The sequence below is a fragment of the Grammomys surdaster genome, unplaced genomic scaffold (assembly GCF_004785775.1).
Source record: "Grammomys surdaster isolate TR1022 unplaced genomic scaffold, NIH_TR_1.0 126158, whole genome shotgun sequence".
Lineage (NCBI taxonomy): Eukaryota > Metazoa > Chordata > Mammalia > Rodentia > Muridae > Grammomys > Grammomys surdaster.
The window spans coordinates 1,262,552-1,289,089 of record NW_021620966.1 but is presented as its reverse complement, the minus strand read 5'-3'; the positions used below and the strand labels follow the sequence as shown (position 1 = coordinate 1,289,089).

At 51.5% G+C, this 26,538-nt stretch overlaps 1 protein-coding gene across 2 annotated transcripts; it reads left to right on the top strand.

The window, feature by feature from the left end:
* The first annotated feature begins 3,976 nt into the window (after positions 1 to 3,976).
* Positions 3,977 to 25,153, top strand: Kcnc4 (potassium voltage-gated channel subfamily C member 4). Of its 2 annotated transcripts, none has more exons than XM_028757403.1 (4): positions 3,977 to 5,055; positions 14,645 to 15,581; positions 17,441 to 17,644; positions 23,986 to 25,153. In XM_028757403.1, exons 1-4 carry the CDS (start codon positions 4,375 to 4,377, stop codon positions 24,039 to 24,041), a joined length of 1,878 nt encoding a protein of 625 aa, XP_028613236.1. In that variant the 5' UTR covers positions 3,977 to 4,374; the 3' UTR covers positions 24,042 to 25,153. The 2 variants fall into 2 exon arrangements, with proteins under 2 accessions (XP_028613236.1, XP_028613235.1); XM_028757402.1 differs by having other exon boundaries at positions 4,373 to 5,055; positions 24,048 to 25,153.
* Positions 25,154 to 26,538: the final 1,385 nt, after the last annotated feature.

The following is a 26,538-nucleotide window of genomic DNA, read 5'->3' as shown; positions in this document are numbered from 1 at the left end:
CTCTCTCTCTCTCTCTCTCTCTCTCTCTCTCTCTCTCTCTCTCTCTCTCTCTCTCTTTGTTTTTTCGAGACAGGATTTCTCTGTGTAGCCCTGGCTGTTCTGGAACTCACTCTGTAGACCAGTAGACCAGGCTGGCCTCAAACTCAGAAATCCGCCTGCCTCTGCCTCCCAAGTGCTGGGACTAAAGGCGTGTGCCACCACTGCCCGGCTAATTTTAGCCTTTTAATGTTCCCCTGGCTTCGGTAGAGATGGGGAAAGGGCTTGCTTGAGAGCCCTACAAAGGATACAGGAGCCCAAGAATCTGCATCAGCATCACTCTAGATTTAAGCTTAGTCTTCTGTCCTTATTTTTTGGCTACCCCCTTAATTCTAGCTGGGAAATTTGCTGCATCTGATTCCATGGTGTGGACTGGCTCTAGATGCTCTTGACTATTGCCAAGAAAGAAATAAGGAAAGAAAGAAAGAAAGAAAGAAAGAAAGAAAGAAAGAAAGAAAGAAAGAGAGAGAGAAAGAAAGAAAGGAAGGAAGGAAGAAGAGAAAAGATGAGAAAAGAAGAGAAAAGAGAAAAGCAATCTCAGATAAGAAAAGTAGAGAAAATAGGAAGATGGGGACGGGGAGAAGCTTGGGGAATAAACATTTCCAGCAGGGGCCGGGACAAGCTTGTTTAGGCTTGTAACTATCAGGATCTTGAGGAATGGAGAACAGAGTAGACAGTATCCTGGAATGTTAGATGGGGCTAAGGCCTGAAGTCTTGGAATCAACAGAAAATCCTGGACCAACTGCTCTTAGGAACCAACAATAAGCAGAGCCGATTTCCTACACACCTTACAGCCTGGAGCCAGTTCCTTAACTGGGTTGCCCTAGCACCACTAGGGGGCAGCACTCTCCCACACAGTAGGGCAGGGGGCTTGCCTCTTCTAAGCCTGTAGATTTTGGAAGGGATTAGGCTTACCTCACTGATGAGGGCAGTAAACCTCAGAATGCCAACCTTAGCATACTTATTCTCCCAGAGAAGCTGGGGAATGCTCATGAAGCAGGTTAGTCAAGAGCTTTAGAATACATTGTCAGTGGGAACTGGCCAGGGGTCCTCCTCTTAGAGTACCTTTAACACATTTATTCCTGAGTTCTTCTTGGTACCCCCTAGCTTCACACTGGCTTTCTCTTTTACCTCTCTTCTTTCATGGGCTCTTTTTATCTCCTGGCAAGGGTCCTTCTCCGTGCTCCCCAGACACTCATCCTCATCCTATCAGTATTGCAGGATGGAAACACAAACTGGACATAGGTCTCCTGGGGCTAGAGACAGGGACTATTTTATTGAAAGATGTGTGATCAGTGTCCAGAACAGCTTCTGGAAGGTAGTGGGTGCTTAATGAATAAACAAATTAAATTTGGGACACCATGGCCTGTTTCCTTCCTCCCTCCTGCCAGCACTAGCCACTTGTTTGTTTTCTCCAGCTGAAGAGTGGAAAGTAATGAGAGACATTTTTGGCCAGGACACAATCCTGAAAGGACTTTAATGTCATCATTACAGACAGTATCCTCTTGGTAGTGCTTCCTTCCTCAGTCCGGTCCTAGCCAGTCTTCAATCTTCTCTTCTCAGTCATGTTGCACTACTCCTTTTGTTGCAGCTAAACTCTGGAATCCAGACATCATGTCTAAGAGTAAGGAGGTACCCAAAGAAGATGCCCACAAATGAGTGCTTCTCAGTCAAGATGGTGGTATGGTCTTCTCCTGCATGCTAGCACACATCACCACAGATGATCATTTGTTTGTTGTTATTATTTTTTTGTTTTTTGGGTTTTTAAAACCTCATTAATGATAAGATCTTTGCTTTATAGAAATCCCTTGCATTTATGCTGGACCTTTAACCTCTCTCAGAAGAGGAAAGCCCAGCTGCTGGATAGTTTGTTGTCCTTTTGTTTGCCCAGAATGAATAGTGCTGCCTATTCCAGAAATCAGATGGTACACACATGTAGTATCAGGTATCATGTGTCAATCACTTTGCACTGCTGTTTAAAAATCCTCCTTGTATCACCCAGAGTACCTGAAGCGGAGAGAAGAAGAGATAGATAGAGAAGGAGGATATTAAAGATGTAGGTGTGGTTCTAGGCTTAAAAAAAAATCCTAAAACTAATGAATCTGGAAATTACTTTTGGGAGATGGCCAACAAAGTCTAAGCTTCATGTTTTGGATACGGCAGCATCTCAATTACTTAGCAAATGGGTCCTCAGAGGCGGGCACTGTGGGTGTTATCAAGATGAAAAAACACAATGCAGCCTAGAGGAACCTGGAGTCTGGGAGAGAAGGCAAGGCAGAGACAAGTGCAAGGACTGGAACAGTAGCAGGACCACAAAATAGCATGAGGCAGAGTGTGGCACCTCCTATGTTCCCTTCATTGCAATAGGGAGCCGGGCCTTCAACCTGATCGACTTCCGGGCCACAGAGCCACACTCATAAACCATTTCTCCACAGACAGCAGCAGGTTTAGGACTTCCTTCCACCTAGACCAGAAACATTTCTCTGTCCAAGGCCATGCTGTTCTGGCTCCAAGGTGGAGGCTGTGGTGAATATGTCAGAGATCATAAATATCAAGATCTAGAGCATCCAAGACATAGGATGGGACCATGGTAGTCAGACCATGTTTCTGGAGGAGAAGAGGAGGAGTCTCTTAATGCACAGTCTTGCCACTCTATTCTACCCTGGCTTCCAGTCAGCCACAATGAAACAGTGAAACTGCAACAATACGACCAGCTTAGCTGTAAGGGATATACAGGTTAGGCTCCGCGAGAAGAGGTGCAGAGAAGCAGACAGGAAAAGAGAGAGGTTAGAGGTCAGGGGTCGAGAGCGCTAGGGTGTCACGAAGGGCTGCAGTGGGTGGAGCTGAGGGCTAGGGAGAGGCGGGAAGTGGGGCCGAGAGGGGATGGAAGCGGAGGCGCGCAGGGGCGGCGCGCGACGCTGGGCACTGGCTGCTAGCGGGTTACGCGCCTCCGCTGGGCTGGGATGCGCGGATGAAGGCTGAGCTCTGCTGCCCGAGCTCCGCAACGCCCCAGGTCGGCCCTGCGCCGCGTCGCGCCCACCCCACCCCACGGAGGGCGCGCCTGGGTCAGGCGAGGCCGAGAGGAAAAGGCGCCACTTGGAGCGTCGCATCCTCTGCCATCGCGGGAGGGAGTCGCAGAGCCCTCTGAGCCCCATTCCTGTGACGCCCAGGCGTTCCCTTCCCTAGACCACCTCGCGCCCGCCCCTAGCAGGGAGCCAAGGCCCGCGCCCCGCCCGGAGATGGGCAGACGTGCAGATGGCGCGGCTCCCGGCGCCGCCAGATCGCAGGAACCCGGCGCCGGGGCGCTGCGCTGAGGCTCCCTCTTGGCGCGGCCCTGGAAGCCTGCAGGTGTCCTTGGCCACTCGGCCACCGCCCGGGACACTCCTCCGCCAGCTCCGGGTGCCTGGCTCTTCAGAGCAGCCCCGCCCTCCAGGCTCTGCGCCGCGCAGGACGCCCCGTCTGAACCTCCCCCCCCCCCGCCTCGTCCCGGCGCGGCCCCCGCAGCGCTGCACCCAGCCGGGCGCAGCTCCCGGCCGCGGACGCAGGACCCGGGCTCGCTGCTGCGGGCGCGCTTGTTTTCCTGCCGCCTGGTCCTGAGTAGCCCCTACCCGCTGGTCCGTCTCGCTCGGCTTAGCCCCGCCCGCCATCGGTGCTCCGCGCTGGATTTATGAATGGGGGGAACAGGCCACATCCCCGCCACCGCCACCTCGAGTTGACCGCACACTGCCCAGCCCCGCAGAGCTCTGGCTACCGTAAGAGCATCCGCCGGGCCCCGGTAGCCGCTCCGCCGAAGACTTGTTGCTGTTACGCTGCTGCCTCCGCCGCTGCCGCCGCCCGGAGAAACCCCGCCGCTTTCAGGCTCGCAGCGTTCTAGGAGCCAAAGGGTGGCCCGTGTGAGTGTGAGCGCGCGCGCCGGAGACCCTCGCAGTGCTCTGGGACTGTGCGCTTCTCTGCCTTTCTGGGGTTGGGGGGCGTGTCCCCGGCCCGGAGCATCCTTGTGTTTGCCCCTACCTCCTGGGACCCGAACCCCTTGGTTTGAGTCTTCGACCCAGGTCTTCACCTCCTGCCTCCCCTAGGTTCTGCCTGCCTAAATCCCAACCACCTGTGCACCACAGAAAGCCAACTCTTCCTGCTCCGCGCCCCGGGGTGGGGGTGGGGGTGGGGGGGAGGCAGGGGCAGAGCCACTCCGCAGAAGGGGCCGCCACCACCTCCTGCCTCCTCCTCCTCCTCCACCTCCTCCTTGTCGTCTCCTCCCCCTCCCCGTTCTGACGCTGCCTCCTTGGGAAGGGTGTTTGGAGGGCAGCGGCCGCCCCAAGCCGGAGCCCCGCAGCGCTTCTTATGATCAGCTCGGTGTGTGTCTCCTCCTACCGCGGGCGCAAGTCGGGGAACAAGCCTCCGTCCAAAACATGTCTGAAGGAGGAGATGGCCAAGGGCGAGGCGTCGGAGAAGATCATCATCAACGTGGGCGGCACGCGACATGAGACCTACCGCAGCACCCTGCGCACCCTACCGGGCACCCGCCTTGCCTGGCTGGCGGATCCCGACGGCGGGGGTCGGCCAGAGTCGGATGGCGGCGGTGCAGGCAGCAGTGGCAGCAGCGGCGGCGGCGGGGGCTGTGAGTTCTTCTTTGATCGTCACCCGGGTGTTTTTGCCTATGTGCTCAACTACTACCGTACGGGCAAGCTGCATTGCCCCGCAGACGTCTGTGGGCCTCTCTTTGAGGAAGAGCTCACCTTCTGGGGTATCGATGAAACAGATGTGGAACCCTGCTGCTGGATGACCTACCGGCAGCACCGGGATGCTGAGGAGGCACTGGACATCTTCGAGAGCCCGGACGGGGGCGGGGGTGGTGCAGGGCCCGGCGACGAGGCTGGCGACGATGAGCGGGAATTGGCCTTGCAGCGCCTGGGCCCCCATGAAGGAGGCTCTGGCCCTGGTGCTGGGTCCGGGGGCTGCCGTGGCTGGCAGCCCCGAATGTGGGCGCTCTTCGAGGATCCCTACTCATCCCGGGCGGCCAGGGTGAGTGGCAGAAACCAGGGTCTCCCCATCTCGGTGTCCAAGGGTTTCTTGGTGCTAGTGTTGGTGGGTCAGATGAGGAGGGGGTTGGAAGGAGACTGAAATTCTGGTAGACTATAACTGCCTGGCTCCTAATAACCCCCAACCTTCCCCCCACCCCCGTCCCTTGGGGATACACCCCACCCCCTTCTCTCCTGCATGCTCCATCAGGAGATTGCACAAACTTAACTTACTACTTGGACCTAATCCGAGCTGTCTGCTCTGGTGCATGCCCCTCAGTGGGTGGCATGCCTTCAACTTGAGCGTTTCTCACTCCTTTTTGATCAGCACAGTTGCCCTCCACAGGACCACAAAGTCCTGGAGAGCTTAAACTTGGCCTTTTTCAGGGATGAGGCAGAATCAAGAGAAGGAACCATGGATTATGTAGGACACTTACCTGTTTCCATCCTGCCAGGAGCTCTGAATGCAGGTGCCTATGCATTTCAGAGAAGGGGGCATAGTTTCTAGAATACTTATCTCCTAAAGGGCAGAGATTCCCCAGAACCCAGGCCTCCTTCTCTGATTGAGAACCTTTTTTTCCTAGGAGCAGGCCATGTCCCAAGGCTTTCTGTACCTCTGACATAGCCTGGCTCTGCTGAGATGAGTGAGAAGTAGACAGGAAAAGCCTCTTGCTTTAGGCTCTTCAGGATCCCAGGACAGTGGCCAGCCACAAGCTTCCTGGTGACTATACCAGATTTGTCACTGCTCTTTTGTTTCTGCTGCAGCACTAAGTGGCTTCCCAGAAAGCCCTGGTTCAGGTTACACTGGAAGTGGATGTATGAGGAGCAGGGGAAACAGGTTGATTTAGACAAGACCTAGTGTGTGTCCTGAAGGCGGGAGGGGGTCCTAGAAAGAGATGTATTTATTCACTCACTTTGTTATCCTCGGGCAGCTAAAACCCTGAAGAAGGCTTTAGACTTTAAAAATAGAAAAGCCTGGAGGTTGGTATCTGATCTCATAGCCCTTGCCTAAAACCTGTCTGGGAGAAGGAAAAGAAGAAAAGCAGTGTGTTTTGCTCTGTCTGGGGTATGCTTCTGGAAGCTGAGGCTAGATTGATTGATTCCTTTGGCACCTCAAGTTGTCATGTTAATGAGTCTCAGAGCCTTTCTCTCCACCTCTCTTCAATACCCCATGGGCTGTTCCTCACTGTAATCATGGGAGAAAAAGTTCCACTTCCTACCCAGGGGAGAGCTCAGGGTTGAAGAATGCAGCTAAAGGAATAGGTTAGTCTGGTGTAAATACCAAGCCAGGGCAGTGCATCTCCTGCCTGGAAGAGAAAGGAGGTAGAAGTCTTACCAAGAGGTCCCATGCAGGGCTGGGACTTGAGGTAGTCATTCTAAGTCTGATTTCGAAGCCCCTGTCTACCCTCAGCTGCTTTGGTTTATGGCCTTGTTCTGAAATCAGCTTAGATGGTGGGAACACAATGATGCCCCTGAACAGTGCCCCTCTGTTGTGAGCTTATTTTCCCTGACAGTGTTGGCCCTTAGCTTGTCTTTACTAGAAATGGGAGTCAGGCACAAGTCATTGACACAAAGCTGTGGGGCAGGGAGGAGGCAGAAAGGGGACAACCTAGGGAAACAGTTCTTAGAAAAGCTAAGTGAGCCAGGCCCTCTTTTCTGAGCATTCTGGGACCTCTGCATGTTTTTATTTCCCCTCTGGAATTGTGAGAGGCTCTACCATCAAGCAGAGGGTTAGTTTTCCCATTTAAGCAAGGAAGGAATAAAGCAAGATTCAGACACATTAACTGTCTTGATAAAGCCACCCTTAGTTTCCAACCTTCAGATCATTAGTGCTGATGTGGATCGTGCTGTGGAGCTCTGGCTGGCACACGAGCCAAAAGCCTTGCCCACAGCTGAGGAACACAGGCGGAGACCAATTCTGAGCTGTTCCTGGACACACAAGTGAGAATACACAATTCATAAGAAAGAAAGAAAAAAAAAGAATAACAACTCTTCACTTAGCATCCTAATTCCAGGGCTTTGCCATGAAGATAATACATTAATCTTTATTGTTCCTAATGAACTTAATACAGTGCCCACTTAACAGATTGAGGCTGGGAACAAGTAAACCACTGCCCTGGGATCACCACACTGGTGGCAGGGCTGTGAATTAAAGCTAGGGATTCTTCGTGCCTAAGCCTTTACTCCTGTAACTACCATGTGCTTTCCCCCACTGAAAGAGGCTGTTTGCAGGATGGAGAAGTGCCTAGTTCCTTGCTCCAGCCTGCTTGGTGTCCTGAGGTTCTTTTCTTCTGTGAATAAACATTAGGAATCCAGGAACCAATGGGACTCAGAAGTCCAAGGGAACATCAGAAGGGACACTTGCCCTGTTCCTCCTTAAGACCCGAGGGTGCAATGTCATAGAGTTCTGAAGCTGCATTTGTTTTCTCCACTGACCCCAAGTTGGCAGAACTGTCCCCCACAGGAGAGCTGTACTGTTGCAAACCCTTCAATCAGCTGGAGTTTTCCCCGGAAGGAGTTTGCAACACTAGGGGTTTGTAGACTTGAGGTATCACCTGGGAGGGTACATGAGGGCAGAGGAGCCGTGCTCTGGGCCTTGAGGCATCTCTTTACATACAGCAGTCCAGCCGTTTGACTAGTACGTTATGACAGAAGCAAAACAGACACAAACGGAAAGTGAACCGAGCTAATTAGGAAAGCCTGTTGCCTAGCTACTGGCCTGGCCTTCAGCTGGTCCATTCAGGAAGGTTCCTAGGCAGGATGATCACCCCTGCTGACTTCACTGTCATCGCTGCTCCTGCAGTTCTGTTCCTGTGGCTTGAGCTCAGGGCAGGCTGGCTGTAGCCTCAGCCTCTCATGGACACTGCCCGGGGGCAGGGCAGAGGCTCCCTTGGATGTTGTATAACTCAGTAGGAGCCAGGAGGGCCTGGGCAGCACTCTGATCTATAGAACCCTGCTTTTCTCCTTCTGAGACCAGACTAGAGGCCTATTTAATGGGATTCTGGGCTACCTGGATTCTTTGCTCTGTTCTTTAGAAATCCCAAGATGAGTTGGATTTAACTCAGTGATCAGCTGTGTAAAGAAAGGGCCACAGCCCCTCTCTTTTGGCTAAGGTTCCTAGGTGGATCTTTTTTTTCCTACCACATTTTCCTTAAGAACAGAAAGGGGTTAATCACAGGATCCCCAATTGTCTCAGGAGGGCAGCTAGAAATGGATGTCCTTCTTTCTCAGGCATTTACTGTGTGTTAGGCACTTGACTGGGCTTTCTTCTGCTACTTCCTCTGGCTCAGGAAAAGCAGGAATCGTTCACCTCAACGAACAGACAAGAACACCAAGTCACAGTGACACCTGTCCAGACAGCACAGCCAGTAGCACTAGGATCCAAACCCAGATCACAGAAGTCCACATCTGCAGCCAGCTACCCCTGCCTCAGTAGCTCTAACCCAGAAAGGCTTCTCTGTTGCCAGAGAGCCTCTTCTTCTGATCCACTCATATCTACTTCTCTATTTCTTATCATCTCTAGAATTGCCTTCGTCTCTAGAATTGCCTGCGTCTCTAGAATTGACTCCTGTCTCTCACTTTTTCACCAGGTGACTTTGATAAGAAAAACAAGAGGCCAAACTTGGTTACAAATAAATACTAGGTTGTGGGTCAGAGGGTCAAAACTCATGTTCCTCTAACAGTGACATGGTGGGTCGTCACAGTGCTCATGACAGGCTTCAGTGAGAGACAGCACTTGCTGATGTTGTGCCAGCTAAGCCAGGGTGATCGGATAAGGTGAACATGAAATATGAGTCCAGAAGGGTAGTGCCAGCCCACCCTGGGCAGCCCAAGGCTAAGGACTTTGCTGATGCTGCCTGAGGCAACCTCCCAGGTTCCTCTCAGAGCTTTTTCTCTTTCTCATTCTGAACAGATCAACATTTGCCTTAGAGCATCTTGTCTCTGGATGATGAGTTGTTTCTGTTTGTCACCATTTTCGTAGGAATGTGGAGTGGGGGAGGGGAGTAGGATTAAATTTGGGCTATTTTGGAGATCTAAGGAAAAAGCAGGCAGAAGCAGAGTTAGGTAGCTGGGCCTTGGGGGAAGCTGGCTCCTTGATTCTTAATCTCCATCGTGGACATTACTAGTGTAAATGCTGAGTACCAGTCACTCACAACACCCTGGGTACAACCAACATGCCATGATGGCCCAGCTTCCTGCTAGATTTTCCTTCTGGCCTTGAAGTGGTCACCAGGCACATAGCAGGAAGTCCTGTCAGGAAATAGGTTTGGCCCCCCCTAGAGAGCTGTCAAGGTGCTAAGTGTCTGGTATCTGGAGGTATTCCTGGGCATACCTTTGTCACCTCTAGCCTCAGTTATGTGGCTAATCCCATCCTCTGACAGCTTGCCAGTCCTGTGAGAAGGAGCTGTGGTCACCTTGACTCTACTCATCTAGAAGACACTTACCTAGTAGCATTTACTACATGGAAGCTACATGCTGGGATCTAGAAATGCAAAGAAGAGTACAGGGGTCCGAGGAGAGCAGGCAGAATGGATGGCAGTAGAGAGAGCCCGGTGACAAGAAACAGTATCATTAGGTGCACTGTGATGGGTGCTGTGGTAGGTGTGAAGGCTAAAGTCCAATAGGCAAGGAGGAATGTTAAGTCCCACCTCCAAATGGGGTGGGGCTTCTAGGAGAACATAGAAAGTTGAGCCAAATGGGCCTTGTAGGATAATGGCTTACTATATCGTTGAATAATGGTTAAAATGAGGCGTGCTATAAAAACCACAACACCCAACTCTGCAGAATCAAGGACAGAGTTGTCCACCCTGGGAAGACAGATCTGCATGGGACGTTGACCGAGGGGCTCTTGGACAGTGACTTGGGCTGGATCAGATCCCCTTTGGTTGAGGACTCACAGATTCTGGGCAGGCCTGTGAAGCCTTTTTGGCAAGGATGAACACCGGTGAAGGTTAACTCTAGTGGGTGGCTTACAGCCAGAGTTGATAGCTGAGGAGTGGCCCTCAGCTAGGCTAGGACCTCCTGCGTGTCCACTTAGGAGCCAGGAGCTGCCTTTCTTGGCCCTGTTCCTTCTTTTCCGTTAACCCCAGAGCACCCTACTCCCTGTGCAGCAGTGTCTGGGTAGGAAAGCTCTGGTTTTACCAGGAGGCTCAGCCCCTCACCCAAGCTCTGCGGAGCTTCCTCTGCAAGCGTCTTTGGCTGTGTTCTCAATTTTTCCTTCTCCTACACGTCTTCCTTAATATAGGTTTTTGGGCATGAGTCTCCTTATGTTTATCTGTCCATCTGTCTCCCTGGCCCTCCTTCCTTGGACTCTCCTCCCCAGCCCCCAATGATTGTATTTAGTTCCCATTGACTAGTGTCTGTCACCTCTCCCCTCACCCAGCCTGTGCCAGATTCCAGACACTCCATGCTCTGTGCTAAGTTTCACAAGTATCAACTCTTTTAGTTCTCAAAACAACCGGATTAGGCAGTCTTCTCTCGTCCCTCTAAGACTGCAGGCTTGGGGTCTTTGTACTGTTGTTCCTGCTGCCTGGGGAACTCAGCTTTTCCTTTAGGTCTCCATTCAGACCTCACCTTGTCATTGTGATCCGAGCTGATCATCCGATTTGAATTAGCGCTCCTAACTCCATGCCTCCTTTCTCTGTGTCTCCATAAAGCTCATGCCATTGGATATGCTATGTAAGCTACCTGTTTAATTGTCAGCAGTTTCTTTCCACTGGGATGGAAGATCCAAAAGGCAGGGGTGTTTGTCTATATTTTTTCCTGCCGTTCTTAGCATGGTGGCACATAGTAGGTTTTGGATTTCCACTTTGTAAATTCTAAGGCTAGCTGGGGCTAAGAAATTCACAGAGATCTCATAGGCAGTTGGTAACAGAACCTAATTGGAATCCAGAAGTTTGACCTTTAATTTGTTCGAAGACAGTGGAGTAGGAGGAAAAGCTGGTAATTTGGCTGACAGTTGCAATATTATGGGCCTTTAGATATGGACAGGTCCCTTGAAAGCCATAGTGGCCAGCATGAGTGTATGGGGGGAGGCATGTCTCAGGAGAACAGGGAGCTGGTAGGAAGGGTGCGTCCTGACAGTTAGGAGCCTCCAATCCAGGATGCTGAGGCCCACCTACCTCCTCTAACAGGCACAGCCGGTTCACGCCAGCCATTTTCTGCTTGGGCAGTTTTGACTTCCATTAGAATCCATAGCCCGTGTCCTTATGCCAAGGAGAGAGGAGACAGCTTCAGGCATGGAGTCCAGGACAAATCACTTCTAGCCCTTGGGTTCCTTTGTCTCCAAAAGCTCAAAGGGAGTTGACTTGTACATACTTCTGAGGATTCAATGATTAGTCATTTTTAGACTGGGGTGGGAGGAGTGTCCCCAGATACTACTTCTGTCTCAGCTTGGTCACCATTTTATGGAGTACTTAGCAGATCCTAGGTATGTGCTGTGTTGAAGCTCGCTTATCCTACTGTGGTACTATGTAGTGAGTACGAGCACATAAAGAGAGAATGGCAGCAAGGGTACACCACTTACCTGACTGATCATAAGAGACAACAGACACCCCAGTGAGGCTGCCAACTCTTTAGCTCTACTTTACCCTCAGAATGGCAGTGCAGGGCTTGATGCAGGGAGTGGGGGCACTCAGGCACAATTGACAGACCTATCATAAAGCTCATGGGGGCTAAGGTATAAGCATAGGCTGTGACCTCTTGTAGGATGCCATTGCTATAGTTGCTGTCTCTTGGGATCTCTTTCATCCCGGGCAGCCTGAGTCAAGGGCCTTGTGGGAAATGAAACAATATCCCTCTCTCAAGGATGAGGCCTAGCAAAAAGCACCAATTACACCAGCCAACCACTTAGGAAACAATTGCCTGAGAGCAATGTAGAGGAAAGGAATACTGTAGGTCACTATAGGTCCTAAAGGACCTATACAACCTTATGGCCATTTATGGGACAGCTTTGTGCTTAAAAAAAAAAAGCCAAGGAGACCACAGGATTGAGGTTGTTTCTGCCCCCATGAAGGTGGTCTGGGCCTGCTGTAAGTGCCTATGGCAGAGGCAGCTGAGGAAAGCAGGCAGAGGCGAAGGTTGGCCATCTCCCTTCTGCCTCTGTTCCCTTGTTCCCTGTGCTCAGCCCCTTGGCAGCTCTTTTTGACCTTGTTTTTCCACATCACTAATTAATCTCAGGCTCAGGCTCCCAGGTGGGCTGACTCTGCCGGCTAACGGTCCCTGAGAGAGAGAGAGAGAGAGAGAGAGAGAGAGAGAGAGAGAGAGAGAGAGAGAGGGGAGAGATTGGGCTTCTATGTATCCTAGCAAAACTAGGTAGGAGTTCTGTTCCCACTCCTCACTCTGGTTCCCTCTGCTTCTTGAAGCACCGGGTGGAGCCAGGACCCTGGATTGCCACAGCCACAACCTGCAGCAGCCTGTGTTGTCTTGGCAGCCCGTATCTCAGGGGAGGAGATGTGAGTCTAACAAAAGCACTTGAAATTTACTTTCCTGAGGAGAAGTAGGTAGGAAAAGCTGTAAAGTAAGGACAGTGTCTGTGGACCCTCCTCCCAGTGAGCTTCTTCCTTGCTGTTTGTGATCAGTCCATCCTAGCTTAAGTATAAAGGAAGTAATGTCGTAATGCATGATGGGAGACTTGTCCTATGAAGGTCCACATTCTCATACTCATGGAACAAGCTCAGGGCCTATCCTCCCAGACCTGGGAAGTGACTCTGCCTAGGGGATAGGAAAGATGACAAGGCCTGAGGGTGTAAAGGGAAAGTACAGACCATATGATTTCTGGTTCACATCTGGTTCTTACTTGCTCTGGGCAGTATGGCCTCAGAATAGGCATGTGACCTCTCTGATCCTTGGTTCTTTTTATGTGAAGTGGAAAGATGGAATCTGCCTTCTATGTCACTAAGAAGACTGAAGGTAGTGACGCATGTAAGGGTCCTAGTAGTTCCAGGAAGAGGACAGATGGTGAATTTCGTGTCCAGAATTCCTTCCTTGACTTACTTCTACCCCAGAGGCCTGGGGATATGGATTCCAGCCTGGTTTTCCATACACCTTATTTTCCACTGGTGTCTTGCATTGCTGCTTCCCTGTCACTGAAGGCACACCAGAAGGAAAACCTCTGCTAGGCAGACCTGACTGTTTACTGGATGGGGATAAGGACAAGGTCAGGTAGGAACTGAAGCAGGGCAGGCATGGAGTTGTGGAATGTGCAGCTAGGGACTTCCCTGCCTGTATAGGTTCAGTCCTCCACCCAAGGGGGGAAGCCAAGCCGCATCCACCAGGCAGGAGAAGGAGCAGGAACAGTAGAGACAGGAGGCTAGACCTCGACAGTGAGCATCTTGACAGTGCTGGATGAAATGGAATGAATAACAAATGAAGGCTCTGTAATTGGTGTTATTACACACACAAATCTCATCTCCATTCGTAATGGCTGGTCACTTAGTCCAGCCACTCCTCTGCCGAATTCTGCCGTCACCGTTCTAGCTGAGACTTACCATGGCTGTCAGATCATCTGACACACTTCTGCCCCCATTCTGATCATTCAGATCACTTGACTTTGGAGCTCAGTATCCCAGCTAATATGAAGGAGACATTGTTCTGAGAGAGCCCACCTATCTCTTGTCATAGCCCACATATGTCCCCCTTCCTGGATTGACTACCTAGGCAGAAGGTGGTTCTAGGTGGTAGGTGGGGTCATGGGTAGGTCATGAAGGTCAGTTGGCAGAAAGAGATTATTCCTTATAGCCCTTGTCTTGACATCCCTTAAAGTAATGGACCTTTGCCTAGAGTGTGTATCAGGATTTAGTAAAGTGGAAGTTTACCAAAGTACTTCTTAGACTCTGTCCCCTTCAAGTTTCTCATTCACTGGGTTTGTGTGGCTGGAATTTGCATTTCTAACCTGTTTCCACGAACCTGATGCTTCTGGTTTAGGCCCCTGCTTCAAGAGTCTGATTATTGCAGCTGTGGTTTGTGGTATACACTTCACCTGGGAGCTTATGAGGAAAGTGGGAGTACTGACCCTTCCCTAGACCCCCCAAGCCATCCACACTTGAACAGCATTTTTAACTGGTTTGTCCACACACCACAATTTAAGAAGTATTAAAGGATGAAATAGGGACCTCTGTAGTAGGCAAGACCAGACAGCTATGGTGTCTGTGACCTGTGGTTTCCAGACAAAAGCAGCCTCTGTCTTCTGGGCACCCTGGTGAAGATTAGGAAGCATTGCTGAAGATCAGTGGTGTGGCTCTCAGCCTTCCTAATGCTGAGATCCTTTAATACAGGTCCTCATGTCATGGTGACCTTCAACCATAAAATTAGTTAGTTGCTATTTCACAAGTGTGACTTTGCTACTATAATGAATCATAAATATCTGATGTGCAGGGTATATGATATATGACCCTTGTTGAGACCCACAAGTTGAGAACCGCTATCCTAGAACATCAGCATGCACAGATCCTCTTATGTCTCTACCTTAATCCTACTCCTTGACTAGCTATGGGCTAGTAACCTGTATGCTCATGTTCTATGAGTAGAGGTCACTCTTCCCAATGAGGCCAACTATCGCTGACTTGACAGCCATATCCTATTCTGGCCTACAGGTGGTAGCCTTTGCCTCTCTCTTCTTCATCTTGGTCTCCATTACCACCTTCTGCCTGGAGACCCATGAGGCCTTCAACATTGACCGAAATGTGACGGAGATCCACCGGGTAGGGAATATCACCAGCGTGCGCTTCCGGCGGGAGGTAGAAACAGAGCCTATTCTTACCTACATCGAGGGTGTGTGCGTGATGTGGTTCACTCTAGAGTTCCTGGTTCGCATTGTGTGCTGCCCTGATACTCTGGACTTTGTCAAGAACCTGCTCAACATCATCGACTTTGTGGCCATCTTGCCCTTTTACCTGGAGGTGGGATTGAGTGGCCTGTCATCCAAGGCAGCTCGAGATGTGCTGGGTTTCCTGCGTGTGGTGCGCTTTGTACGCATCCTGCGGATCTTCAAGCTCACACGCCACTTTGTGGGGCTTCGAGTGCTAGGCCACACACTGCGGGCCAGCACCAACGAGTTCCTGCTACTTATCATCTTCCTGGCCCTGGGTGTGCTCATCTTCGCCACCATGATCTATTATGCTGAGCGAATTGGGGCCAGGCCATCTGACCCACGAGGCAACGACCACACCGACTTCAAGAACATCCCCATCGGTTTCTGGTGGGCTGTGGTCACCATGACAACGCTTGGCTATGGGGACATGTATCCTAAGACATGGTCAGGAATGCTGGTGGGTGCGCTGTGTGCACTGGCTGGCGTGCTTACCATTGCCATGCCTGTGCCTGTCATCGTCAATAACTTTGGTATGTACTACTCCCTGGCTATGGCCAAGCAGAAGCTGCCCAAGAAGCGAAAGAAGCATGTACCACGGCCACCCCAGCTTGAGTCACCCATTTACTGCAAGTCTGAGGAGACTTCGCCCCGGGACAGCACCTACAGTGACACCAGTCCCCCTGCCCGGGAAGAGGGTATGGTCGAGAGGAAACGAGCAGGTGAGTAGGGCTTAGGATCTCTTTCCCCCGTATAGCCCTGGAAATCTGTGTCTGTGCTATATTGTACAAGCTTCACTGTGTGTGACATGAGCTTCTAGGAGGGCAAGTATTAAGACCAACTTTTGGTCCCATGGTTTAATGATCTTGGTGAACACCAGTGTTTGTGGAATGAGCTACCCTTCCAATGTAGGATATGCAGACAGTAGTACATGGGGACTGTATGTAAGAAAGACTGATTTCTAGTCCTTTCTTGCCCCACCCCTTGCTTTGTTCCCAGAAGCCAGTTCCTTCCCCTCTGGGCACAACATATCAATAGGAATGAGATATCAATATCCTACCCTACTCTGATGAGACCCAAATGGGAGCGGCTCTGCCACACTGAAAAAGTAGAACAAATGCCAGTGCTGATATGATTAGGCAGAGAGCAGGGCAGCTGTTCCTCCAAGGTGCATGGACACATGAGTCACCTCTTTCCCAACATTCACGTCTGCTCTCTCTTGGCCTAATAGCTGTGATAACGTAACAGCAGTGGGAGGCTGCCTTCTGTTCAGTAAAGCTGGAGTGAGTCCTGAGCTCACAGTTTGACATGGATAGAGGGGAACCAAGGAAGAAGTAATGCAGGATCTTTATAAGAAGCAAAATGGAAGGAAAAGTGTCCTGAAAAGAGTAAGACTGAGCACCAGCTTCTGGCTTTCCATGGACAGTCCACTCAAGAAAGCTCACCTGTTCTGGGTCAGGAGACAAGAAGAAAAATCAGCATAGTCCCCAACAACATGGGAGGAGGCAGAAGACAGCACTATCAGATCCAACGGACAGGGTTCCCAGGGATCGTAGACCAGGGCTAGACCGTGACTGGGTATCAGACTACTGAGGCTGGGCTCAGTAGAGCTGAGAGACTGAGGCAGCAGCTCCTGGTTAAACTCTAGAAGTAGGACCAATTCTCCAGAGAGGAGTCTGAGTTGAGACACTTACCCGTGACCTCCTCACCTGTGTTGGGGTTAGTTGCTCTCTGGGATTAACTAGAGTCTGGATCTTCCTTGATGAAGACCTTGATAGAGAAGCTTTCTTCTGTTTGCACTACTACAATGGTGCCCCTTTGTGTTCCTGTTAGGAACCTAAGATGTGTTCTGAGATCCAGTCAGAGCTCAGAGAATATCCCTAGGAGCAAATGCAGAAGCCCTTTGGTAACCTCCTAGATGTACATAGCACAGAGGCCCTTATCCTGTTTAACTGGCCACACTGAGGTTTTGTGTGGCCAATGCCAGAGCCACTGTCATAGGCCAGGTAACTCTACCACATACAGGCAGGGCCATAGTGCTGTGCCACTCTCCAACAAAGGCAAGGTGGTCCCCACTGGGAAGACTTGAATTGGAGCCTCTTCCCTTTATCTTCCCAGACATAAGAGAGTCCTGCCCCGAGTCCTTCAGCATGGCCTGAGTGCCTGAGGAAAAGAATGACGGCCTTAAGTGATGCAGAGAGAAAGCTAGAGACACTTCTGAGTATGTCTGGCACTAGAGCCAGCACCCATTATCCCTACTAGCCAGGTATTCTCTGAAGAGTGCAAACTCATCAAGAGCCTACCTGAGCCAGACCCGAGGGGAAATGAGAATCCGTGCCTGCCAGGTTGATCTCTGGGGACATCTTCACAAGCCCAATGGGGAAGTACTGCTGCTGTAGGATGTCTGTGCTGTGGTCCAACCCCCAAAGGAGGTTCTAAGCCAAAGCTAAGAGACTATCCTTCAGACCAAGCACAGGCATTCTGCCTTTGCTTCCTGGGCCTGGGATCTGAGACCCCAGGTAGCTCCCCTTAGGAAGGCCCCAGAACCATCTTAGCTTCCTTTCTCTCTGTCCCCCTCCAGACTCTAAGCAGAATGGTGATGCTAATGCGGTGCTGTCTGATGAGGAGGGAGCTGGCCTCACCCAGCCCCTGGCCTCGGCGCCCGTCCCTGAAGAGCGTCGGGCCCTGAGACGCTCAGGCACACGAGACAGAAACAAGAAGGCAGCTGCCTGCTTCCTGCTCAGTGCTGGGGACTATGCCTGTGCTGATGGCAGTGTCCGGAAAGGTATGGCTCCCTGGGCTGGGCAGGTGGGGAGCCCCCCTAGAGCTGAGTCTTCCCAGCCCTCCCCACAGAACTTGAGGTCTCCCCCTCCGCTGAGCCCATGCCACCATCTCCTCTGCCTTGGATGTGCCCTCACTTTTAGAATGGGTATCCTAAGTTGCCAGTGTCTGGATTAAAAAGGTCTCTAGTATCCCCTATGGAGCCACTCCCTCAAAGGTATCCACTCAGTACTAGACATATGAGGGGACACTATCACCTCCCCCACTCTGGTCCTGCAGCAGCCTTTAGGCCTAGCCCACAGGGTCATACCCAGCCACTTCCCTAGGCATCTAAAACACTGCCAAAGCTTCCCCCAAGGAAGCAGGCTCAGGGATTTCAGGTCCTAGGTCTTCAGAGATCCTACACAGGCTCCATCTCTCCAATTTTACACTGGGGGCCTGGATCCTAAAGTGGACTGACCCATATCTGCAAGCTGCTAGGGTATGATGGCCATGGGACAGAGCCAGGAGTGGCTATGAGTGAGTGGGTAGGGAGAGTGGTTCTCTCTGAGGAGTGTCATGAAGTATCCTCAAAGTTAGTGGAGCAGCCCCTTTCCTACCTGTCACCATGTTTCCAGCACATGGCAGAGACAGAGCTGAAGTTAGGCTACGCAGCTAGGGACCCCTAGTCTTAAAGGAGAGGGGGAAGCAGAAACCATTAGGATGACAAGGGCCAATGATGGCTGAGAACCACGAGGCTCAAGACCAGACCCTTGTCCTCCTTGTTTTCTGACCCCTCTTGACCTTGTTTTTCCTGTGTCAGAACCTTCCCTATCCTGCCTATTTCTGGGAGAAACTGTGATCTTCCCTAAACAAATATCACCACCAAGTTCTCCCTCTGCTGCTCTTTAACCACTAGATTTCCCACACTCAACTTCCTGCAGTCCCAAGACCCAGGCTGACACTGGTTTGAGTCTGTCAAGGGTAGTGGTTTCTGTAGGAATAGCCCATGATGCTTCTGAACCCTAGAGGTGGCTCTTAGCTACCCAATCCGGGTAGACTCCTGGGGCACTTTCCCATGTGATTCCAGGCATCCTGATTTGATTAGCTCCAAAAGTGGGCCTCCAGCTTTGCTGGGTACAGGTCTTACTGAGTAACAGCGACAGGAGCAGGGTCTGGCATCTGGAAGGAGAAGGTCCAGAGGCCCCAGCTAAATGGCTATAGGTAGAGAATACTCAGAGCTCGTATACCTTCACCTGCCAATCCCGAGCTCCAGTCTTCAGGCCCTGAACATATCTTTCTCTCTTTGGACCTCAAGAATGCATCAATTCTACTGCATCCTCTTTTACACCTAGAAAGCCATGATCAGGCTGCAGCCTGCTCAGAAACAGTATAAAATGTAGCCTCTACTCCCGTGGAGGACTTTAGAGCACAGAGCTGGAGGATGAACACCCTGGCTTCACCTTGTGTGCTGTGAGGTGCTTGATAGAAGCAGGGATGTGGGAGAGCCCACGGGAGAACAAGTTCAGAGAGCCCTGATGGCAGGTGCTCCCACATGTCCGAGCACCGTGCAGAAGAGCCTGCATCCCTCCACTTTGCCTCCCTGGGGTGCCTTTGGGGCCCATCTGCTCTATTTTCAAGATGCCTCCACACTGCTTCTTGGCAACAAGCATGTAGCTCAGCCAATTAGAGTGACCTTCGAGAGGGAACAGGTGGGTTGCCGGGAAACAGGGCCTGCTAAGCAAGCGTGGCAATTAATATCACCAAACTCCCAGTGCGCACTTCACAACATTCCCCACACCATCCCGCTCTGCACTTATGTAGACCTAGGACAAAGAGAGGGTGAGTCCAGGCATTCTCCAGCCATCAAACTGACCCCATCACTAACCAGTAGTTTCCAGTGAGCCAGGAGTGCATGTGACACTTCAATGGAGAAGGTTCGTGCTGGAAGCTGTGGGGTCTCTGTGCAGCTGGACCATCAAAGAGCTACAGGGGAGCAGGACAGGGCACAGGGCCTATGGTCTGCCCTCAGGAGCCCAGGAGATTGTCAGGAAGCTACTCCCAGCCAGGAAAGATCCCTCCACCTCAGTCTGAGGCCACCTACCTACCCTGCAGAGTCTCTTGAAGTAGCATGGAGCTCCCTTGATGAGGAGACGCTCCTCTTTGACCCGTGTGCCTTTTCTTCACCAAGGCTGTGAAAAGTCCCGGAGTCTAAACAACATAGCTGGAGCAGCTGGAACCAGTCTGGGGCTGTCTCCACTGGCATCGCGGTACAGCTCGCCCTATCCTCCAAGAAAGCTCCTGCTCTCCCACCCCTTCCACCCTCTTACCAGCCCCCCACCTGGCCACTCAGGTCCTTAGCCACACCCTCGGCCTTCCTCAGTTCTGACACTGGGACACACCTCTAAACTGGCATGTTTACATGCCACCCCAGCCTCTATCCCTCCTGAGATCTGAGAGAACAACACACAGGAGCTTCTGTCAGGATGGAGAATTTGAGTCCCTGAGCCAGACCTACACAGCACCAGGCTCCCCCAAATGTTCAGCCATGGAGCCTAAGTGCAAGGAGGAGATACTCACAGGGCTCCTCCCTCATAGCCAGTCTCCTGAACCGCCATCGGTGCCGGCACACTCAGGACCTGTATCTCTGGGTTTTGCCTCTGGTTCAGGATCCTATAGGCCTGGCCCTGGTACATGGGGTATCTGGAGCTACTCGTCCTTGCCTGCGAGTCATACCTACCCCTTGTGTTTTAATCACAGACATTTCATTTGCATTCCTTACGGCCTTTAACTGATAACCAAACAGTTTGTCTGTCTGTCTGTCTATCTACCCCATAACAAAATCAGCAGGTAACAAGGCTGTCTCACAGGGCATCTCTGCTGGTGTAAAGGACATTTGACTGCTTAGAACAGCAAAGCCTGCGGCTAGAGTCGCCGTGAGAATAAGGGCTGGTGTTTTCCAGCTGTGACATGGGGCACAGGTGGGAGTTCCTAGAATCCAAGCCCCAGGCTTGGTGTAAGCCCTGGGCAGGGTGTCTAGATGCAGGGAGGCCCTCTTCCCTGGGGCCTGTGCCCAGATTCAGTAGGTGACACCCTGCGGCCCACCCAGCATCCCATCTGTGCCCTGTGCTGCAGCGTCTCTCCATACCGCTTCCTCTGCTTCCGCGACAGTTTGCTCCCTCTCCTGCTCCCTCAGATTCCCAGCCCTGCCTCTGAGTCACCTGCCACTCCCACCCAGCCTCTGCTCTGTATTCTTGCCAGAACCAGAGACTCATCTAATTTCTATAATTAAGTGTATTCATTTACCTAACGAGCCTGGGAGCACAACAGGTTTGTGAGTCATTGGGTGAGCAGGGGTACACCTTGCACAGGGCCAGCTGAGGGGAAGTGAGGAGACAGACGCTATCCTGCCCACACCTGCCACTGGCTCCACCTGATCCCAATAAGCCCCTTCCTCAGCTTGGGGCTAAAGAACAAAAGCCTCAGCCATGACATTTCCGGTTTCACCTGACTGGAATTGACCTGACAGGAGAGCCACGAGCCACGTGCCCGGCAATTTTAGAGTCAGATTATGCAACTTTAAAAAGGAAGCAACTAAAGAAGGCCCATATTTGCTCCCTACAAGGTAATCAAGAAATCTGGTGAAATAGCTTTAGGGACCTGGCAGGAGACTGGGACCGGGGGGAGGGGGGCAACTCAAAAGGTGGCCCAGGCTTAAGTATAAGATTGTTTCCTGTGGTCAGGGTGCAAAGCCTGTGACAAACATGTCTGTCATCCCTGAGCAAACACTAGATTACCCTCTGAAAAGGTCTGTTAGAGCAGGCTCTGGGACACTCCACTTGAGCTGTGCTCTATAGGGCCTGCTGCCACTTGCTCTCAGAGTGACACGTCTTCTGAGATAAGGACATACAGAAAAGTGTTGTGGGTAGGGAAGTCTGTGGGATAGGGTTTGATGCTGAGTCTGAATGCAGCTCCTTGTGGCAGGTTCACCCCACCCAGAAGGGCTCCTGGCACAAGGAGACTGTGGTCTGACAGAGACATGATGAGCCAGGTGTCCAGTTTAGCGGTACCACAGCTATTTTCTCTGACTTGCCGTTCTGGTTCGGGGAGCTGAGGCAGCTATTTCTGTGGCAGCCCTCAAGTTGTCAGGAGCCCAAGTTTCCACGGCACCCACCGCCTCCTCCCCTCTTCCCTCCTACAGGGATGGGCATGCTCATAGCACCCCTGTGGGGGGCACAGATGTCCCTGAGCAACACAAGTCTGCCAGGATGAAGCCCCCAGTGCTTTGTTGGAGGAATGGGCTCATATACATGCCCTTCCCCCATCTCCTGGCTCAACAGAGAAGAGACAGGGGCCCACTTAGTGGAAAAACTAGGTAGGTTTTCTGCCCTCGTGCTTGCCCAGGGTCCTAGGAAAGAAGGAATCCATCATTGACAGAACCCTCATGTATACCAGTTCCTGCCCTAAGAGGTGGTGGCCTAGACAGCCTCAATCCCATTCAGGCCTTGAATATTCCTCACTAGCAGAAAGGTCTCTCCCACCTAGACTCTGAGGACACAGTTAACATTTCCTTGGGTCAGACTTGGAATTGGATCTGTTGCATTGGCTTTTAGAAACTTGGCCCTGTAGCTGGGGGCTGGGCCCCTTCTTAAAGGGCAAGCAGGAAGCCCAGGAACAAACTCCTAGCCTTACCTTCCAGTTTGTGTCAGGACTATCAACAACCCTAGAGTTAGCTTTACAGTCCAACCTGTAAGACAGGTGGCTGTGACAGACCACCAGTGGGAAGGCAACTGTTCAACTATAGCTAGGGGTGTGGTGAGTACTGGCTCAGACTGCCATTCACAAAGTATCTAAGAGAGCAGGGCCCTGGCTAGTCTCCCTCCGAAGCTCCTGCACCATCCCTGGTGAGTTATGTAGGTTAGATTCCAGCTTAAGATTCCTAGAAAGAATTCCCCCAACTATCAGAGGACCCCAAGGGCAGAGAAAATAGAAACCATTGACAAAAGACAAAAGCTAACCAAGGCCATTCTCTGCCCAGTGCATCTTAGGGTGAACTGTATGTAGAGTGCCCAAAGTCACTCCCCTTTCCTTGTGAGTAGGGACCAATGGCTGGGTATTTCTGAATGTACACGGACAGACCACTTTTAGGAAAACAGAGCAAAGGGTAGCTCTGTCTCGTCCTCAGAAATGGAATATTGAAGAGTTTAGACTTCCTCTTGTGGTTTCCTGAGGGATACAACTCAGAGGCAGGAACTCTGGAAGGCTAAGGAGCAGTGTTTAAGGGAAGAGGGTTGGGGCCAGAGTCTTAAGGAGATGGTAACAGGTCACTCTGAGATGAGAACATGTTTTTAGAAAAAAAAGAAAAAAGCTTGCTTTTTTGAGACAGGGTTTCTCTGTGTAGCCCTGGCTGTCCTGGAACTCACTCTGTAGACCAGGCTGGCCTCGAACTCAGAAATCTGCCTGCCTCTGCCTCCCAAGTACTGGGATTAAAGGTGTGTGCCACCACTGCCTGGCATAAAAAGCAAGCTTTTAACATGCCAGGTAACCCTAGAGTTGAATGTCAAAAGGCATGTCCACCTTTAACTGCAAACCTAGTAGCTACAGTAGTCAGTCTGGGAGGCTGAAACTTCTACCACACTATTAGCCCAGTCTCCCTAGCTATCTAGCCAGTGCCACCACTGGAAAATATGGAAAAAGACCCAACCCTCGGTTATCTGAAGCTGAGGTTGTGGTTTTCTTAGTAAGATGCTGTGTGTGCCAGCTTGTTATGTGCCCTCTGCCCATCCCCCCACTATGCCCCAGGACTCTACTATCACTTTGAAGTTGGGGGGTTGGGTGTTACATGGCTCCACACTCTAGAGACATCTTCACTTGCTCCTTGGGATAGTGGGATTGTCCATGGTGGTGAGATCAGATGAAGCTATTTAGGGTAGCGCACAAATTGAGTAGAGAACAGCTGGAGTGATCGTCCATAAGCCATAGTCCACATCAGAGATTTCCCCCACTGCCTCCCTGCTAAGCTGTATAGAGTTTGCTATGGTTCATCTCCCTGCTGCACTAGAACTCTGAAGACCTGAGATGGTAGTAGTTCTTGGAAATGGTTACCTGAGCTTCAGCATCACCTGGGTCTTCCCGGCCTGGCAGTGGGATGGCAGGGGAGAGATGAAGGCCTCACTCCACTCCTGGACCACTCCAGCTCTTCCTTGCCTCCTAGCCCTGGGTTCCCTATGCCTTCCAGCTCTGTTCTTGGCTGTTCCTTAGCCCACAGCCTGTGGGTCAGAGGCAGGCTGGCTTCCTTCTAACATCTTGGTTTTTTTTTTTCTCCTTTTCTTTTGCTGAACTCTTTACACCCCCCGCCCCCGCTAGAAGGCAATGTTGAACCGAAAGCGTGCGTCCCAGTGTCTCACACCTGTGCTCTTTAAACACAGAGACCTGCCAAGACGCCCTCTCGTCCAACTATGCCCACGCTGAAGTCCTCACCCTCTCTTAGAGCGGCACCAACGTGAGAAAGACAGACAGACAGACAGAAAGCCAGAGGCTTAGAAAAACTCTGGAACTCAGGCACGAATCTTTTGCTGGGAAAGACTCAGATATCCTTGTTTGCACAAGACTGGTGGAAAAACCTCCCATGCGACTCTCAGGGCCCAGAGCCATCTGGGTCTGATACTCTGTTCTACTGTACATTGAAGAGACATATATGCACATATAGTATCTATATTCATACATACTATATACTCTTGTGTGTAGTGCACGTGCTACTGGTGGTCTGTCTTCATCATTAGGCTGTCTCCCAAGTCCTCTGCTCACCCTGTTTCCCTACTCCCTCTTCCTTCATGGATTGTTTCTTCTGACCATGTGTATGGGATGTCCCAGGAAAGTGTACCTGGGACCTGCCCCTCCAGCTGGGTGGTCCCAGGCCGCTCTCACTTGGGGGTGTTTCCCCTGCCAGCAGGTGGCCTGTTGAAGTCAGTTGAAGGCAAGATTGCCCTCCCAGGTTACTGCTTCACTAGCCCAACCCCACCCCAGATTGGGGTTCTACCTCCCACCCCACACCCCAGTTTGTGGGGCACTTCTAGGGGCTCTTTTGCAGCCTCTGTCACTCCTTCCAGCGCCCCTTCTGTGTCCGTGACAGGGGGGAGTTTCATTTCTTTTGTGTGTCTCCTTTGTCCATTTCTTTTCAAAGATGCTGCTGGGCAGATGGAAGGGGATCTGTTTGCCCATCTGGCTCAGGGGTCTGAGAAGGGGACACCTTGGGCAAGAGGAGACCAGTTGCAATACTGTACTTCCTGGCCGGTGGCCAGAGGATGCGTGCAATAGCAGAGGCCGGGTGACCCCTTCAGCCTTGGCCTCTGCCCCTCCCTTGGCCCTTCCTGCCCACCTTGGTATTGGTCAGTCCTTTTCTAAAGCTGTCCCCTTGTGTGTGTCTGAGGCACGCCTAGGCTGGGCCCACTGTGCCCTGTCTGCATGCCCTCAACTGTCATGCTGTGCTCGAGTACCAATAAAGACATCCGAGTGTCCTTCTGCTCCTCTGTGAGCATCTGTCTTGCCTCTCTTTTATGACTGTGGGTCTGTGGTGGAGGTTGGAGGGATGGCAGGGTTGGGGGGAGGGAGGCTTCTCTGTGTTTCAATGAAGCTACCACCTGTGTCTGAAGAGTGCAAAAACACCTGAGCCTAATTGAGTCCCCACCAGGAACCCTCCCTGTGGCTCAGCTCCTGCATTTTACCCCTAACAGGTAATTCTCTAAAGTGATCTGCAGGAAAGAAATTAACTCTAAACCCCTGGTTCCCCGGCAGTGCCTTCACAACCTGCTACTGCTACATGAACCCACCATAACATGAAATAAGTCTTCCTTGTTTGGGGAAGTCCACCGTGTGCCTGCGTGTTTATACAGGGACCTCCTTCTCCCTGCAGCTGCATCAGCCTAAATGGGCCAAGGCCCTGGGGAGACCAGCTATTGCAATGACTGCATGATGACTGAGGGACTGAAGCCAACACCAGACTGGTGGCACAATCATGAGCCTCTTGGGGTTGGAGAGTGAACATACTTTGGGTACATGGGCTAGGAAAGTGCCAAGTTCCAGTACACTGGTGGCTCTCACTATTCCTTTCATACCCACAGAGGGGCATACCCAAGGCTGGCTTATGGATGTACAGGCCTCCAGCTACTCAGAAGGGCACCATGCTGGGTTTAGGGCTCTACTGTCATCATGGTTGTCTTAGTCAAGGTTTCTATTCCTGCACAAAACATCATGACCAAGAAGCAAGTTGGGGAGGAAAGGGTTTATTCAGCTTATACTTCCACATTGCTGTTCGTCACCAAAGGAAGTCAGGACAGGAACTCACACAGGGTAGGAAGTTGGAGGCAGGAGCAGATGCAGAAGCCATGGAGAAATTTTGCTTACTGGCTTGTTTCCCCTGGCTTGCTCAGCTTGCTTTCTTATAGAACCCAAGACTACCAGCCCAGGGATGGCACCACCCACAATGGGCCCTCCCACTCTTGATCACTGATTGATTTACAGCTGGTTCTCATGGAGGCCTTTCCTCTAGGGAGGCTCCTTTCTCTGTGACAACTCCAGCTTGTGTCAAGTTGACACACAAAACCAGCCAGCCAGTACAATGTTAGAGTTACTAATCTTCAACAAGATCTGTGGTTTCATTTGTGCTGGGCTCTATAATTCACACGGCCAGGTCTAGGTGTGTGTTCGAGACTCCGTCATCCTCACTCTATAGGCGCCTCCGTTTAGTCTTGATCTCCCACTGATTATCTAGATAACTTGGAGCCATTCTTTAAATTCATTTTTGTGCCTGTAAACTGATGCTCCCTGGCATTAACAAGCCTGGCCCAGGGTCAGGTGTCTGCACACAGCAGGCAGAAGACAGAAGATCTACAATAAAGGCCAGCTCTCTCCTCACCCTTG

What these genes read in the sequence shown, in the direction of transcription:
- Kcnc4 (XM_028757402.1), top strand. Translation starts at nt 4,375, where the DNA reads ATGATCAGCTCGGTGTGTGTCTCCTCCTACCGCGGGCGCAAGTCGGGG. An exon ending in ACTCATCCCGGGCGGCCAGG is followed by an intron (nt 5,056 to 14,644) that starts GTGAGTGGCAGA and finishes TCTGGCCTACAG; the next exon opens with GTGGTAGCCTTTGCCTCTCT. An exon ending in TGATGGCAGTGTCCGGAAAG is followed by an intron (nt 17,645 to 24,047) that starts GTATGGCTCCCT and finishes CTTTAAACACAG; the next exon opens with AGACCTGCCAAGACGCCCTC.